At 36.6% G+C, this 17,363-nt stretch overlaps 1 protein-coding gene across 10 annotated transcripts in view; it reads left to right on the forward strand.

Annotated features, from left to right (window-relative positions):
* The window catches only part of QKI (QKI, KH domain containing RNA binding), a 162,609-nt gene that overhangs the window by 94,865 nt on the left and 50,381 nt on the right, over positions 1–17,363 (forward strand). For all 10 annotated transcript variants that reach the window (XM_035538875.2, XM_035538885.2, XM_035538882.2 and 7 more), the window contains exon 4: positions 9,439–9,582. In XM_035538875.2, coding sequence (XP_035394768.1) covers positions 9,439–9,582 — 144 coding nt within the window. The remainder of the gene's footprint in view (positions 1–9,438; positions 9,583–17,363) is intronic.

The raw sequence follows: 17,363 nt of genomic DNA on the forward strand, positions 1-17,363 counted from the left end.
TTTGTTTCATACACCTACCCACTCTGTTGTTGGTAAGTGCCCATATTGGTGAGGCTGCACGGTTTGATGGGCTAGGGAGGTGACCAGTCTCACAGTGGCTACAAATAAAAGCTTGGGCAAGTGTAAGGAAAAGAAAACAAAAAGTCGGTTGTAAGGGGACCTGTTTCTTTTTCCTCATGTTTTTCCTGGATTATAATGGCCGTATCATTATGGCCTGACACTCACCATCATTTCAGCATCTTAAGATAAGTGAATGGTTGAAGGAGGTGGTTTCATATCTATGAAATAAAGGGAAAGGGATCATGCTTTTTTTTGGCTCATGCTTATTTTTTTCATTGGTGTCTTGATTTTAGATTGGCTAAACTGTCATGCAAAACTGTATCCTAAGTTAATGTTAATAATTAAATTAATAATACTAACATCATAACAGGCTCCAGCTCTATCAAGAGTTCCTGTTGCACTCGACAGTACAGCTCGTTCCACGGATCTTTGCTGTGTTTTTCACAACAGCACAACTTTTGAGACAAACATGCAGGAAGAATATATTGAAGAGTGCACTTGTTGCCTGTTTCACAGCAGGTTACCCTTTGGAACAGGAAGTTTTCTGCTAGCTCGAGCAGTTCTTGTACAGCTAGGAAGATGCAGAGCAGCAGTGGTTGGAGAGTGCTGGCTTGGTCATCAAGGCTTCCTCTCTGGTCAGCAGACAGTCGTTACTGGAGCAGCTCAGTTGTGTCATGAAGCCACAGCTTTAAAAAGATCCAATGTGGTATTTCATGCATGTAGGAACCAGTTTGACTGCAGAGCAGATATGAACTTGGGGAGTGTACTTGGTTTGAATTTTGCTGGGCACCATGTCTGTATTGAGGCTCAGAGAGACCTAGGACAAAATCCTATTCTATGCATTTAAATATTAGGTTGTTTTATGCCATTATTCTACTTTTTAAGTACTTAAAATATTTTTTAGGTGATGGCCTTTAACAGTGTTTGACAGATACTGGCTAGTTTAATGAGATGGAAGAGAACCGCTTTTTAATCCAGAATTGTCTTGAACGGGGCCCACTATAGAAGAATGATGGATAATTAAAGGTATAATAATACTAACTTGTCTGCCATTCAAGTTAACAGTGAGCATGTGACTGCATTCATTTAAGCAAATAATCTTTTGCTTCCATATGAGAGAGCCCCCATCAGAATTTTTAGACATGAAGTAAGTTACTGTTCTCCCTGGCCAGGTGTTCCTCCTTCAGTATTTCTTTTGTTACATTGTTTTTCAGCAGCTTTCTGCTTTCGAACTGCCATCATTAGAAACTCAGTAGGAGCAAAAGTCTATGTTAATTTGCCTGACTGTAACTGCACAATTAAAGCAGTTTATCAGCAGGGGTTAGGACAATCAGTGTGTTCCGATGCTTCATGTTATAAAAATTACTTCTGTTGTTCAAACAGATACTGTAATTAGTGCATCATTTTGAACTGGTTTTCTGCAGGGCTGGCTTGGAGTTTCATCTGATGAAAACCTAAGTGCTGATTCCATATGCAGGCATCTTCTAAAGTAACAACTTGACTGAAATATTAACGTCAGGAGTATATCATACAAATGCACATGTTTATACAGGTTTGGAGTGGGGTGTTTTTTCTTCAGGGTATTTTTTGTTCACCAGTCCTATCAAGATTTACTCAGATTTACTGACAAAATCAGAGGAGAAAGAGGCTATTAGGTAGACCTCCATGTTTATAAATACAATTATTATTACATGCTAGCATTTAATACCTTGCTTTTACGTATATGAACAAGTTGCTTCATGTCAGATAATAAAGGTAAGAGTATTACGCGGGCTTACACATAATGAGCTTTCACATGGAATAGTTTTATGAGAATGGTGAGCCAGTCTTTAAGTTGCACTTCAAGTGTTCAGAATATGCTCCCTCATCTTCCACCTCCCTGAATTACAGCACCGACCTGGTGTTGACACTCAGTAGCCTAGTCCCTAATGATCTTACTCAACTTACTCGTCCGTCAGAAAATGGGGGGGGGAGTGGGAGCATGTTGGCTTGGCTCTTTGGCATGGTGCTGGGGCCAGCCCCAGTGGAGGGAGCAAGAGAGACCACCTGGTAAGGGGAGTGAACCTTTTGAAGATGTTAGATTGGTCACAGAAGGACGTAAGGCAACAGTAGATGACAGAAATGATTTTTGTTTTGCATGGGCTAGAGCTGTCATGAATACGTATCAGCTGACACGGAGTGACTTTTATATCTGACGCTTCTAAGTATTTATTCTTCTTCACATCTACATATTTATTCCTTGCACAATGTTATAGAAACCATCTGTCTTCTGAATGTTCGTTTTCAGTGATCTCTTTAAGAAAAGCTCCAAAAATGAAGTGCTGTATATGAGGTTGGCAGAAAAAATTATTACAGTGTTGGACAACATGAGATCAACAAGTCATGTGGCCCGTGAAGGGTTGGGAGTAATGAGTAGGTTAGGGAAAAAATTCTTCTTAGATTGCTCTGGCTTGGTTTTACCAGTTTGACGGTGTTGACAAAAGCTCATTAAATAACGTGTAATCGGTACTGAGTGGTTGAGCAGTGTTACTCTGCTGAATGACTCATTAATTTAAACCTAACGTTGTTGCATGGCTATAATGCATATTAACTCTTAAAAATACGAAAACTAGAGCAAGACTAGAATTCTCTTACAATGAATGAGCTTACTGATTCATCACTTTTAAGTTAATTTAACTTTGGTTTTAAAATTGCTTTAAATCAACACGTTAACATTTTTGTATGTTCACACAGTTTCTTTTTCTGTTTTTCCAGTTACTTTTAAAACATGTATTTGTGAAAGTTTTCATTATGGAACAAAAACCTTCCTCTAGAACTACTGTCAGTTGTAACGTACCCATCGCACAATTTATTATGCAAAATACATTGTGGTAATTGTACTAGATAGCTAAACTTCTCCCCACATCTTACCATCTCTATTCAACTGTGAGATGTGGCTGAGTGATTGGACTGATTCTTACATCTTAGAATAATTGTAATTAAACTTCTTAGAATGTCACTGAATTAAACCTTGCATGGTTTAAAGGAATAATGCTATTTTGATGCCTTTTAATTTTAGCATTCAATTTGACATTGCATGCAAACATTCTTCAATTGTGCTTTAGTTTTTCCATATTCTTCTTTGTAAGTCAGTACGGAGAGCAGCTTGTTGTAATTAAATTCTGTTTTCACCATCCAATAATCTATTGCTTCAGGATAAGTGAGGATACTGAGGTACATTCTCAACATTCCCCTGTGCCAGTGGCTTTATTTATTTAAAAAGCCTCTGCTACTGAGCTGTGTTTGGATTTTCTAACGACCAACAGTGCTGGAATTTGTATGAATTATATTGGAAAAAGTGCACAGGATGGGAGTTGTACTTTTTTAATGCTATGGGCCGTAGCTTTCTAAAATGAAAGAAAAATAATCCTTGTGGAAAACTTTTTTTCTGTTTTGATCACATTGCGTTCTTTCATTGTTGTGTAATATATCCCTGCCTGTTTATGAACAGATACTGGAAAAGTATTTGTTTTCAGTTTTTCAGTTTTGTTTAATGCCATTTTAACAGCTGGAAATGACAGGATTCTACTTCATTAGTTTGATTATTTTTTTTAGTCAACTTCTTTTTAGTTGATGGGCAATACTTTAGGCATTTGTTGGGAGAAACAGTTTGAGTTTCTAAAACGTGCTTAATGAAAATATTTTGTGATTTGGGGCCTTTTCTCATTTTTCCCCTTTCTTTCTCATATATTCCCCTTTCACCATATGAATCTCTTGAATAATTTCAGTCAGGCTTGACAGACACTTCTGGGTTTAAAGTTCTGTGAAAACTATTGGCCAGGTAGAGGAGAGGCCTAAATTAATAATCCTGGTTGAGGGAAGGGATATGACAAGTTTTCAGTCATCTGTATGCTTAGTTTACAGTTAGCTAGTTATCTGTGGTCACTTTTTTTTTGGTCAAGTCAATAGCAGAGGTACTAAGAAGGAAGCTTTGGGATGGGATATGAAGATACGAATATAAATGGCCTTGAAGTATTGGGATCCAGGAGGAATAAGGCCATGACTTGGAATGACTGTTGTAAAGGTGAGGTTTATGGAAAACAGGATGGAAATTAACAGGGAGAAGGACTTCATTTTTAATATTAAAGCTTGGCTGTTTAGATGCAAATCAGATGCATCCTCTGCTTGCCTTTTATCTCCTTAACAACAACAACAAAAAAAAATCAAAGCATAACAACAACAAAATCCTCCTCTGCTCCCCCAGAACAAAACCTCTAACCTCTTCTCTTTTATGATTTTTGTGGAATGAAATTTCAAGGAGTCGTAGAAAGAAATTTTTTTAAACTACTTGACGCAGTGACCTTAATAGTAGGTTAAATATTGAACAGTTTCTTTAAGTCCATTATTGTGTACAGGTACCCTGAGGATAATGAGTATATACTCACAGGCAACAGAAGGAAAACAAAATCTGTTTACAGAATTAGGCCATATTTAAGGATACTGAAATTTCTGCCAGACAAGGAACACAGTGAAATTTCATCTGCCAGTTATATTACTCTTAATGTTCTTTAATTTAGCAGACAAGATAGTTTGGTTGTAATTAAGCTCCTCTAATACTGTTGTTCCCCAAGCTTGTGGCATAAATCATTTTATTCTCTAATCTCCTGCATCTTTTCTATCTCCATTTTTCCTGTATAATTCTTATATAAACAATTTTAGGGATGCAGCAGAACTTCATGCTGTAAATTACTTCTTGTGTACATTATGCAGTTTTGAATATATGTAATCGAATTTATTTTCCCTCAGCCTTTTATTCAGGTTTCCTGGTTTTCTTGGTGCTGTTTCTTTCTTCTATGTATGTACCCTTCCTGCTGTGCTAACGAATGTGTTTTGGCCCAAAGTAACTCTCAAGGCAATTCCTGTTACTCCTTATGGTTTTTTACTCTGGGCAGACCTGGCAACGTGGTTGAATCACTTGATAGCACTGCCGAAGGATGATGGGAGGCAATGGGCACAGACTGAAATACAGAAAAGTTCTATTTAAACATGAGGAAAAAAAAAAGGCTTTTTTTTTTTTTTTTTAACTATGACTGGAGGTCAAACATTGGAACAGGTTGTCTGGAGAGGCTGTGGAGTCTCCAACCTTGGAGATGCTCAAAACCTGGCCCTCAGCAACATGCTCTAGTTGACCCTGCCCTGAGCAGGGTGTTGGACGGGGTGATTGCTAGGCATCCTTTCTGACCTCAGCCATTCTGATGCTTCAAGTTATTGGGTTTGTCTTAGCTGCAATTCAATTCAAGATAGCCACCATTTCCAATTTCTTTCTGTTGTGGTTTAGCTTCGTCAGGCAGCTCAGCACTACCCAGCCCACGGTCATTGTCCCCAGAAGAGATAGGGGAGAGAATTGGAAAGGTAAAAGTGCAATAACTCATGGGTTGAGAGGAGGACAGTTCACCAGGTAAAGCAATAGCCGGGCATACAAGCAAAGCCAAGCAAGGGATCCCCTCACTGCTTCCCATCAGCAGGCAGGGGTTCGGCCGCTCCTAGGCCAGCAGGGCTCAGCACACTGAGCGGCTCCACAGGGGGACAAACGCCATCACTCCCAACTTCACCCCTTCCTCCTCCTTTGCCCCAGCTGAGCACGGTGCCCCATGATGTGGGACACCCCTCTGGCCAGCCCAGGCTGTCCTGGCCGTGTCCCCCCCCAGCTCCTGGAGCACCCCCAGCCTCCTCACTGGCAGGGCAGCACCAGGAGCAGAAGAGTCCTGGGCTCTGTGAGCACAGCTCTGCAACAGGTGAAACATCGGGGTGTTATCACCGCTATTTTCATCAAAAACCCAAAACACAGCAATGTATTGTTCCTCTATGAAGAAAATTATACATCTTAACCAAAATCATGACACTTTCTACAAAGCTTCACAGTGAGCATCTCCTAGCCGTTTCCTCACGATTGCTGTTTCATCACCTTCTCCCCCAAAACAATTTCAGAACCAAACTCAAAATAACCCTTAAAGTCTCAGACCATATTTTATGAGTCTTAAGAGAAACACCTTCCAAGCAGACTTCCAGATAATACTCAGTTGACCTGTTCAGCCTTCTACTGGACTGGGAAAAGATGTTTTTAAGACAAGTTGCATAAAGGCAACTAGCTTAATTTAAGTAATTGTTTTACTTCAGAGAAAATATGTTTTCCCAACATCTCTTCAGGGTTTAAAAGGAGAATAAGGTAGCATAAAATGTTGCAGCTCTTAACTGCAGGTTCTCTCTCCTCCTGTGAACCTAGCCCTGCAATGCATTTTGGATCTGACTTTCTCTTGGAATGAATGACTTAGTGTATATCTGAATTTCCTGTGTTGTTGTTGTTGTTTTGTTTGTTTTTTTTTTTTTTTTTTAAAAAAAACATACAAGGAAACCCCCCAACCATTTGTGTAACTTTCCACTAGACTTCTAACAAAGCAAATGACAGACATTTGCAAAACAGTTAACCCACTAGGAAAGCAACTTCTGGAACAGAATTGGAGCAGTAGAAGGACTCTAAGCCCAAGTGCATTGAGACAGAAGAAATTAGAAGCCTGTTCCTGACTGTTCCTTTTTTTTGACTAATTATTTTTTTGAAATACATTGTATGGACTTCCATGCTCCTTAAACTTTCTTTCAGTCTTGCCATTTGACTTAAGAAACTGTACTCTCCACAGCAGCAAGGCTTTTATTTGTGTATTAGAACACTTAAGGTTATAGTAAAGGAGCAGTAAGGAGCAGTAACTGTCATACACGGGTTCAGTTGTCATCCTACTAGTAGTTGTGTGACTGTGTTGTGAGGTCTGACCTGGTAGTGCATGTGATTATTGACCTAAAACAGTGTGTTACACCTAAGAATAAATCATGGGGTGTGCAAGTCTTGTGAATACACGACCTACAGTATAATCTGTGTATTATCTTAAAACTTTTTAAAAACTAAACAAACACAACACTACGACGACAGAAAACTCCTCATGGTATGACAGAATAATTTGAAGTATAGCATCAATATTTGAGCCGTTGTTAATCTGAAATTCTCCAATACCGAATCACAGAGAGGCAGTCTACTTCCTATTATATATTAAAGTATTTTTTGTTTATTCTAAAAGTTACAAGTCAGGCATACATGCACTGGAACAATATGTTTTATTTTTCTTTGCTGACAGGTGGTGAGACTTTGCATTGTGCTATTTTAATAGTAAAAGAACTCACTGGAGCGCAGCAGGCCCCTTTCTTGCCCCATTGTCTACAAGTATGGCATTGGTCACGCCACAGGTAGCAAAACTGCATTTAGATATCCCCTCTTTTTCAGGAACAAAACTGGCTGTTTTACGTGGGGATAATTCTCCTTGTCATTTGTCCGTCTTGCTCTGATATTTTTGGGAGGTGTTATGGTTGTGCAGGTTATCATGAATTTGTTATGTTAGTAAACCTGTACCTTTCCCACTCTTTGTGTCAGCTCACTAGCTGTCGGTGCAAGAAGAGAGCAGAATGTTCTTTGCTGTGCCTTCTGCTGGTTTAGGAACCTTATCTAATTAATTTTAACAAAATACTTTTCACTACCTCGTATGAATATAGCTTGTCACAATTTTAAAATAAAATAACTCACTTCTGCTTCAGATTAAAAAAAAAGAATAGTTTAGTAATAGTGGAGTTTTGTTCATGATTGAGTGAAATAAGCTGTGAATGCCTAGCAGTATATAGTTCCTTCAGAAATTAAATTACAGCAGGGAACTTATAACTCACCTGCACTTTGTGTCAGGGTCTGTTTTATAAACGAGGGTTATTTTTCTCTTACTCGTTTTTCAGCTTCTGAAATTCACAGAGATTTTATAGCTACCATTGTTTAGAAAGTTACTTGGGATAACATTTCTAAGATAATCAAGAAGACTGTTCTTAAAATAAAAAAAATCACGGTGGCTGATAAAGGGAACTTGTGTATACATACACGTGTTACGGGGAGAATAATGAAATTTCCTCCAAAGTACTGATTTTTTACATAAGTTTTCCGTACTCCTCTCATGATTTTCCATTTTTATCCTTGTCTATTCCACAAAACATTTCAGACTTAAAGCAGATCAATTAAAGATAGAACGTTCTAAGGAACAGTGCTCCTTCAGGTATTTATGAATATAAAGTACTTCATGTATTTGCTGGTATTAAATCTTTCTGATTTCCTGGAGGAATTTTAATGACATTTAGGGTAAAGGACACATTTACAATTAACATCACTACCTTTAACTTTTTTGGATGTGAATTGTGGTTAAGCCACAAATATTTATTTGTCTTACAAGCAGGATACTTTATTTTTTAATTCCTGGTATTTTAACTTTAATTCAGTGGTTTTAAATAAATCTGTTTATTGGGGGGAGAGGGGGCTTTATTTGGATTCAGACGTTGCCATAATAAACCCTTCTCTTTTTTCTAAAGTTTTGTTTTTTTCCCTGAAGTTTTTACATATTTTATTACATTTTAAATATTGTATTTAAATTTAGCTAGGTCTATTACCTGTTTAATAAAAATGGAGTTGGAAAGTTTCTACTGGGTTGCGTTATTTCTGAAAGAATGGATAGTTGAATATGTAACTTAATTATATTGATACCTGCTGTTCAAAGTATTTCTTTAAAAAAATTGTTTAGCGTGCCCTCCCTTCCTCTAATATTGTTGCTAAGATTCATCTTTGGGATTGTTAATGCTGTTGATGTTACAGAGGACCTGTGTAATAGTGACTGTCTTGTTTTGTGGTCTTCTGTGGACAGTATTAAAGCAGCCGTCCCATCTCCTCCTTGTCTCTGCCCTTCATCCAGTATATGTATTTCCTTTTTGATGTTCTGTTTGTTTTTGAAACCTTTTCTGCATGAGTATTGAAAAACAGTTCTTGCCACTGAAGAATCATACTCTTCACATCCTTTGGAGAGATTCAGCCGGGCTTTCTGTGTATCGCGTCTGTTTATCTTTTTTTGAAAACATTAGGGTGCCTAACCACAAGTATGTTCTATCTGTTCAACCCACAGAATGCTCCAAAGAATATTGGTAGCAACCGTATTTCTGTAGTACTTTGTGTTCTTACTTACTTGGTTGGGAAAGGTAGTCTAAGAAAGCCCACTTGTTTTGTAGTTATCCTTAACCAAAAAAAAAGTTTCAGAACAGAAACAAAATCCCCCCCCTCCAAAACATTTTCTAAAAGATATTTTTAAACCTAAGTTCTTGTTAAATAACTATGTGAAACAAAACTGTCTCCACAGTATCAAGAAGACTTTTCCCATCTTTTGCTGAAAATACAGTTGATACCATTCACAGAACTGAGTTTATCTACTGTTTATTTGATTGTTTTATACAGAATGTAGCAGTGCTTATGCTCTGCATGTTTTATTTTTTCAGGAAGAACAAAACAGAGGCAAGCCCAACTGGGAACACCTGAATGAAGATTTGCATGTACTTATCACTGTGGAGGATGCTCAAAACAGAGCAGAAATAAAACTGAAGAGGGCTGTTGAAGAAGTAAAAAAGTTACTGATACCCGCAGTAAGTACTTGTATGCAAGTCTTTGATGTACATTTTCAGGAGTTGCTTCTGAAAAATAATTAATACTACTGCGGAGCAGCATCCTAAAGTGAAGTTCAGGAATTAGTTGTTAATAATGTAATGACCTTTAAAGGTTTCATTCCTGATCGAGTTATTTCTCAGAACAGAGTAATTCTTTTTGGTTAATTTTATTCCTGTTTCAGATATACATATAGGAAGTTCTCATCACCTTTAAAAAGCAATGCTGAACTGCTGCAAACATTAGCTTTCTTACCTTCTTTCAGTACAAGGATGTTTTGCTTTAAAGTTTGGGAAATTGGACATGGTTTTATGTTTAAGATGATTCTGATACTTTCAGAACAGAAGGCATGTTTTCTCAGGTCACTGTATTAAACACCTTCCAAAAAGAACAAAACCCTTCAGAAATGCAATGTCAAAAAACTTTGCCATCACTTATTGGGGAAAAATAAATATAGTAGAACTAGAAAATGAGTTGTATTCCTTATTCCCTGATAATATAAACTGCCTTGTGGCCAGCTAGATGACTAACTTTTTTTTTTTTTTTTTTAAAAAAAGGAAGGTTCAAAGCCTTAAAAGGCTTTAACTTTTGCAGGGACCAGAATTACCCTGTGCAAGCCCTTCTCTTAGATCTGCTCTGTATTCTCACTCGAAGTGACTCAGCATGGCAGTGTAGTACGTTCCATGCAAGTAAATTCCACCTTGTACTGTTTTTTTCCACCACTTTTGTGTCATTTTAGCATCATAAAAATAAATTGCATCTTTTTCACTGGAGGAAATCTTGTCCTTATGAGAAAAAATGAGTTTATCTAGTGGAAGAAAGTAGTAGTTAGTATTAAAATGACCTAGTGATTTTGGGTGTTTGGTGAATATTAATAAAGGCTGGCTGTGAGGAAGGTTGTGGTGACACAAGCTATGTAAGAAAAATTATTCAGAACACATTTGTAGAAGTTACCAAAGATCAGGAGAAAGTCTTTTTTTTTTTTTTTTTTTTGATTTAACAAAATATAGTAGAATGTTAACTAGGAAGTATGAAAAAGATACAATGTAGATCTCCTCACTTTGCACGTTTTCAATTTCTGAGAGCAGAAGACAACTAGAGAAAGACATTCCGAATTTATCCATTTACTGAAGAGATCTAGAGCATGTTAGGACTGGCTTTATAATCAGGTTAGAAACAGTAACAAGAAAAAGACTTTATATTGGCAAAACTGAAACTCCTGTGTTCATTCTTTAACTATTATGTAGCACATAAAGTTTTTAAAAAATCTTCCCTTTGATACAGAATTAATTTTGTCAAAATTCTGTGAGCCTTTTACTGCATACCTCTTATTGCTGAATATATACCTGAAGGGTTATGTTAAAAATGATCTGGTAGATCACAAAAAAAAGAAACAGCAAATATGAAGCACTAATGTGTAAACTCTGAGTGTTTGCGTTGCACTTGGTTTCTGGAACTGGTGTATGTTGTGGTATAGTCAGCCAGCTCTTTGTCTTGAAAATGCTCTGCCTTATTTAGTATCTTAGTTGGGGGTACACTGTAGTACTTCTTGCAGGATTTTAAAATTATTTTTCTAAAGGGAAATCTTTTTTTTCCCTTTAGGGAAAAAAAATCGGTGCTAACTATCGTCCAAACGTAATATCTGTTGGAAAATGCTGTGGCAGGAATGTGTTCATTAATTTCCTTATATATATTTTATGTGGGCATAAGATATTTGAGTGGTTCTTATCCCAAGTACAGAGATTGAAGGTCTGACTCATTTCTGAAAAGTATGTTTCATTGAAACAGGCATGTGTAGTATGAACAAATGGAGTGATAAATAGGCAAACTTGGTTTTTGCCACTATCTATTGTGCCTGTTCAGTAAGTATCATAACCAGCTGCATGACCAAATTCCAGGCTCTGTTTTAGTTTGAAGTTCACATCTTTTAATCTTTCTGTGAAAGAAACCAGAAACCTATAAGTAATCAGGGCAAACACAGGCGTTTTAATTTAAAAAAAGGGAATTCTAGTTAATTGTATGATGGGGGAAATTCTGGCCGTTGGAAGATTCCATAGATACTCTTAAGAAGTATAAATGGAAAGTCACTTTCACATAACAGAATACCTGCAACTATTCTGTTTAAAAAAAAAAAAAAGAGGATTTAAATTGATAAAAAGGTAGGCGTGTATTTAATTCCATCCAACTTAAGTAAAATTTGAGATTATGTAGGAGATAAAATTCTATTTCACCCTTGCCATGTAGTGACAATGCTTTCATTTTCCAAGATATACTTTAAAAAAGCAAGTTTGTGGTAAAGATGGGAATGAGATAGGAGTTTCTTGGCACAATTGGTTCTTCTCATACTCAAGTTCCTAAAAAGCCTAATGATGTTTTATACTAGCAGTGCACAAATAGGTATATTTCTAAAAACAGATATCCATTTGAAGGTACTTGAGAAAACAGGGGCTATTTTAGTACTAAGGAGTGTTACTTCTTTCTTACCTTACAAATCTGGATCACTAGCGGTATTTTTCCTTGTGGATGTGAATTTATTAATTTCCCTTTTCACTTCGCTTGAATGTTTTACCAAGATACAGTCAAACAGTGTATCTTTAGAAATTAAAAGGATGGCTTGAAGCAGACAAGCTAAACAAGACATTTTTCTCCTTAAGGAGAAAGTCCAAAATGGTGTTTGTTTTATTTTTGTTTGTTTTAAATTATTATTCATTTTACATTTCTTTGGTAAGAAAACTTGTTTTGGCTGTACTTCAAATTCTATAAAGCTAATTCTTTCCTCTTCCCATAGTTCAGTGAGATATTGGTCATTATCTACACCTGCAAGATCTTATGGTGCTGCTTTTTTCATGTTTTTCTCCAAAGAAAAACAGGAAAAATAAAGCATTCAGTAGGCTTCTGGGATCACGTTGAACTGTACTGTCCTTATGCTCTCTCTGACGTGATTCCAACAGGTTATTGATCTCTCCTCTCCTCCTTGTTAGAGCTTTGAGAGTTTATTTGTTGTTTGCAAGAGTTCAGTAAAGATGGGCAGCTCTTTCAAAGGAAAGACAGAAGATGTTCTGGCTTGTACATTGCAGAAAATACGAAAAAAAAAAAGTGCAGAGTGTGTGGAAGGGGACTTAATTTATATTATAGTTTATCAGAGTAACTCTGGTAATTATTACAGGTTTGGAATTATTATTTTGGGTACTGGGCGGTAGGGCTAAGGTCCTATACTTTAGAAATATGAGTTCTAAGGAGTGTTGAAAAAACTCTTCTAGCTGAATGTGTTTTCTGGATAATCCTTTTATTATACAGATGTACAGGTCTCTCTCATTAGTAATAAACCTTTTGTACTAACTGTTTCTTCTATAGATGCATCTATAACAGGCATAAAATTTCATGCAAGTGCTTTTTACCCCTTTTCCCGTTGACTCCACATTCTTCGTTTTTGAGGGAGAGATCATACATCCAGCTTCTACTCATCTGTTCTAGTTTGATCTGGGATCAGTGTGTTTCGAAGTCTTTGTATTGCTCTTCCCTGATAGGGGCAGCTGTTGTTTTACTTAGTTGCTGTCTCCAACTTGTTTGAAGCCAACTGCAAAATAGTTTGTGAATGCTCCCTGTCAGACTGAATATCATTTGCCACTCCGGTAACAGTATTTTAAGATTGTAATGGGAAGGAATGTTTCAGTACAAGACTGTGTTCTTTTGTTAGTGCATATGGTTCTTGCCTGTAATAGTGATTTCAGAATTTTTCAGTCTTGAGTATCTTTTATATTTAGCTGTATGGTATGGGGAAAGGTATCATTATTTATATTCAGCATTTCATCCTGTCTAGTACTAAATGTTTGTGCTGTAGCTGAGGAATTTAAAAATGGAGTAGGGAAATGATGCAAAATAAAGCAGTGACCAGAACACTATTACCACACAAATGTTGACTGTGTAAATTCATGAAGAGTTCCAAATTAATTAATTAATAGAGGGAAGCTTGAATAATTCTTAACATACAGAGGAGCTGAAGTTAGAAATTAATTTTGTCAGTCTTCGGGTCAAATTTCAAGGAAAAGTTTTCAGAGCTGCAAAGCCTCAAATGCTGAAGCAGAAGTACCAAACTGGACTGAAGAGGATTGGATTTAACTGTTGTTACTGCCCTTTAACCATGTTGCTGACATGACTGTAGTTTATTTTCAGCAAGCTGTTCTGAAAGGTAAATAAATATGAATTAGTGAAACTGGGAAATAAGGAAATTAAAGCATACACTCTGTCCTCTAAACGTTTTCATAAATGACAAAAAAAAATAGCTATGCTTAACAAATAATAGAGTAGTAAAAAATCAGAATGAGAGCAGCTGTGGAAGTACCTGAAAATTGCCCAAGAGGCTGAAGCAGTTGCTGAAAGTGATTGATTGAATCTTCTGGAGTTAAGGTTTTACTATTGGGTGAATTTATTTTGGCCTGAGGGGCTGGTAAGGTTAAGTGCGAGGTACTGCCAGAACAGCGAGAGTAGGAGCAGCAAACAGAGTTCTTAGAAGATGTGTTAACCAGGACAGTACTATAAGAAATACAAGCTGCTTTCAGAGGAAAATAAGCAACTTAACAGTATAAGAGCTTATGTTTCATTTTAATTTTGCTGCAATACAAATGGCCTCACAAAGTTGCAACTGAATTCTGTATTGTGGAGAACAGGGGAAGCTCATGCTGATGATGCCTGTCCTCAATATAAGCTGCGGCAAAGGACAGGACTGGGAAAAACCTGAAGAATTAGTCTTAAGTGAAAAGATTAAAACAGGTAGTAATCCTTTGTTCTGTGAACAGTGTTGTTTTCTTTTGCCTTCTATTATACAGAATTAAGAGTAAAGGAAATAGAGGAAGGAAGTCTGGGGAAGAAGGGTTTGATTTTTCACCTCGAAGATAGTGTTAGCCATCTCTTTGCTTTGATGAAAAAGTAATTGAATAAAAAAATCAAGTAATGAACTACTCCCAGTAAGCATCGTGGACTTTGGGAGCATGCTAGTCTTCCTTACATTCAGTGTCTTGAAACATAGTATGCCAACAAAAATACCAGCAAAGCGCTGTATGAAGTTTGAATGCAGACAGAGCTAAGATAAACATTGGTGACTCAGTGGCTAAACAAAAATATCTGCGTTAAATGGGATACTCTCTTCTTCGATGGCTATTGCTTTACCTTGTGAAGAAACATTAGAGAAACACAGGACAAGCCTTTCATGGTTACACTGAATGGCTTGGTTTTGCTGAAGTGTCTTCTCCACACTAGTCTGGCTCCGACATAAAAGGATTTTACGTATAGGCTTACTTCTTCCAAATGTTAGCTGTACTCATTATCAGAGCAGCAGCAGAAAGTGACATTACAGTGTTTCATATGGTTTAATGTGTTGTATACTGCACTTTTTATTTTACTTTTTTTTTTTTACCAAATTGGAACGTCCTTTGTAGTCATGCTTGGTATGTAAGTACTGGCGGTCCTCCTTGTTTACTCCTTATTACTAGAGATGTTCCTTTGATGTTTCTATTTTTAGTCACTCCTAAATATATAAAACTCATTTTATTTATATAACAGGAGAGGAAAAAAAACAAAGGGACAACAGTACTGGCAGAATGTGTTGTTGCTTTCAGTTGGATAAGTTAAAAGCATTTCTTTCCCAAAGACTGTCTTCAACAAGTGTGATAAAGTGGGGATCTTTATTAACTAATAAAGGAAAAAAAAGGCAGATTTCTAATACCTCCCTTATAAGTGTTGTTGTGAATTTTAGTTGTGGTTTATTTTCTACTTCCTACAATAAACTGTAGGATGTCTTCATTTTTAACCTGATGTCCTTGTGTGCTGAATTCCACAGCAAAAACTAATGTCGTAGTGAAAACCAGATACAACAGAAAGAGTTTTAATCATGCTTTAGCTTTAGTAAAATTAAAAAAAAAAAAAAAGAGGAGAGGAAGGGAGGAATATTTTGTAGTAATGTTGTACATTATAGTTCTGTAGCTAAAATGAGCAAAAGCTTAAATTTTGAATGATACTACGAAGATTTCACTTGTTGTAGTCATCTGAAAAACCACAATAAATTCTTCATGCAAGTTTGACTTCCCTGAATAGCTCTTTCTAACTCACTCCTGCGTGGTATGCTGGTTTTATATTTTCGCTTTCACAAGTGAGGATATGGTGCTGCCTTCTATAGTCTCCCCGTTGAAACATCGGTTGTGCTGTCCAATCCATTGTTTGTTTCTTCTTCAATTAAAGTTATGAGATGAGTAAGTGATACAGTAGCATAAAAAGGACACTGCTGTCTTTAAAAGCATTTGGGAAATTCCTGCATTACATCTGTTTTGTCAGTTCAGAAACAAGTCTCTTACAGTGCACGTCATGTAAATAAGCAGCTCTGTAAGTAAGGTAATGAAGCAGCTGAACTTCTTGGGAGTGATGGCTAAATAACACGTGGTAGGCTTTTTGATGTGGAGGAGAGGTGATAGCGTATTATTTTTAGTAGTGTGAAGCAGACCTAGTTTTTCCATGACAGTTTGAACCAAGGGCTGCTGCAGTCCTGCCATTCCTTAATGATTTGCTGTTCCTGCTTCCTGTTTTACATCAGAAAGTGCTGCCCTTCATCTGACCGCTTAGTGCCTCCATTTGGTGGACAGCTTAACCTTGGATTAGCTGACTTGTTGAGGGGTCAGTTCTGTTTTAGCACTGACAGAAGTGATAGAATGGGAACACACAGCCAGGGAAAAAGGGCTTGCAGTAGACCACCCTTAAATATATCTGAACTTCCACAGAACTGTGACCAAGTGTGTTCACCTGCAGATAAGATAATCAAAAATGTGGTGTAACAGAACATAACAGATGAAAACAAAACAAGAAATCCAACAGAAGAAGAAAGTCCCATACTGGTAATTTCAATAGCTTAACAACGTTAATAAAAGATTTAATTGAGCAGACCTTAAGTAAATTCTGGAATGCACTTTAACATTCTGACTCCACTGAAAGTTTTTACTGTTGTACAAGTCTGAGTTTTAAAAGTGAGGACAAGAATCTCTTAAAATATTTCACGTATGAAGTGTTCATGTATTTTACTTGATGTGTTACTGCAGTATTAAATTTTTGAGCTTTGGCTAGTATTGACTATTAAAGAATATGTTCAGGCCAGGTGCAAGCGTGAAGCAGCTGTCTCCATCATTATATACAGTGGTTGAAACTCTCTAGATTAGTAGTTTGTTATCAACAGAAGAATGTCTGTTGATGGAAATGATTTTTTGAGACCATATTTACTGCAAGAAATTTAGGTCATTTGCAACTTAATTATATTAAATCTTGTTTAAACTGTTAAATTCCTCCACTCCTCTCAAGTGATCTTCATAGTACTAAGAAGAAACTAATGTTATTCATTAGAATAATTTCTGAAAGGGGATATAAAACCTGTTTTTTATATTATGATTACAAGTTTGCACTCCGTTTTGAAGAAGATGGAAAATAATTAAAAGGTAAGCGCAAATTTATTTATGATGATCCGTGCAGGCACATTTTATTGTATATTTTTACAGATTTGAACATATCCCAATCAGAGAGAGAGAGAGAGAGAGAGATACACGTAAATATTAGTTTAATTAGCTCATGGGTAACAATATATACTGATTCTTGTCTTCTCTAGGCTTTTCTTATAGTAATAGGAGAAAGAAGCTTCTCCAACAATTATTTCTAAGCATCTTAATCCAGCTGTTACTTTAAAACTTTTCCCAGACATCTTTGATAGTTTATAGAACCCAGGAAAATC

The sequence above is a fragment of the Cygnus atratus genome, chromosome 3, assembly GCF_013377495.2.
Source record: "Cygnus atratus isolate AKBS03 ecotype Queensland, Australia chromosome 3, CAtr_DNAZoo_HiC_assembly, whole genome shotgun sequence".
Classification (NCBI taxonomy): domain Eukaryota; kingdom Metazoa; phylum Chordata; class Aves; order Anseriformes; family Anatidae; genus Cygnus; species Cygnus atratus.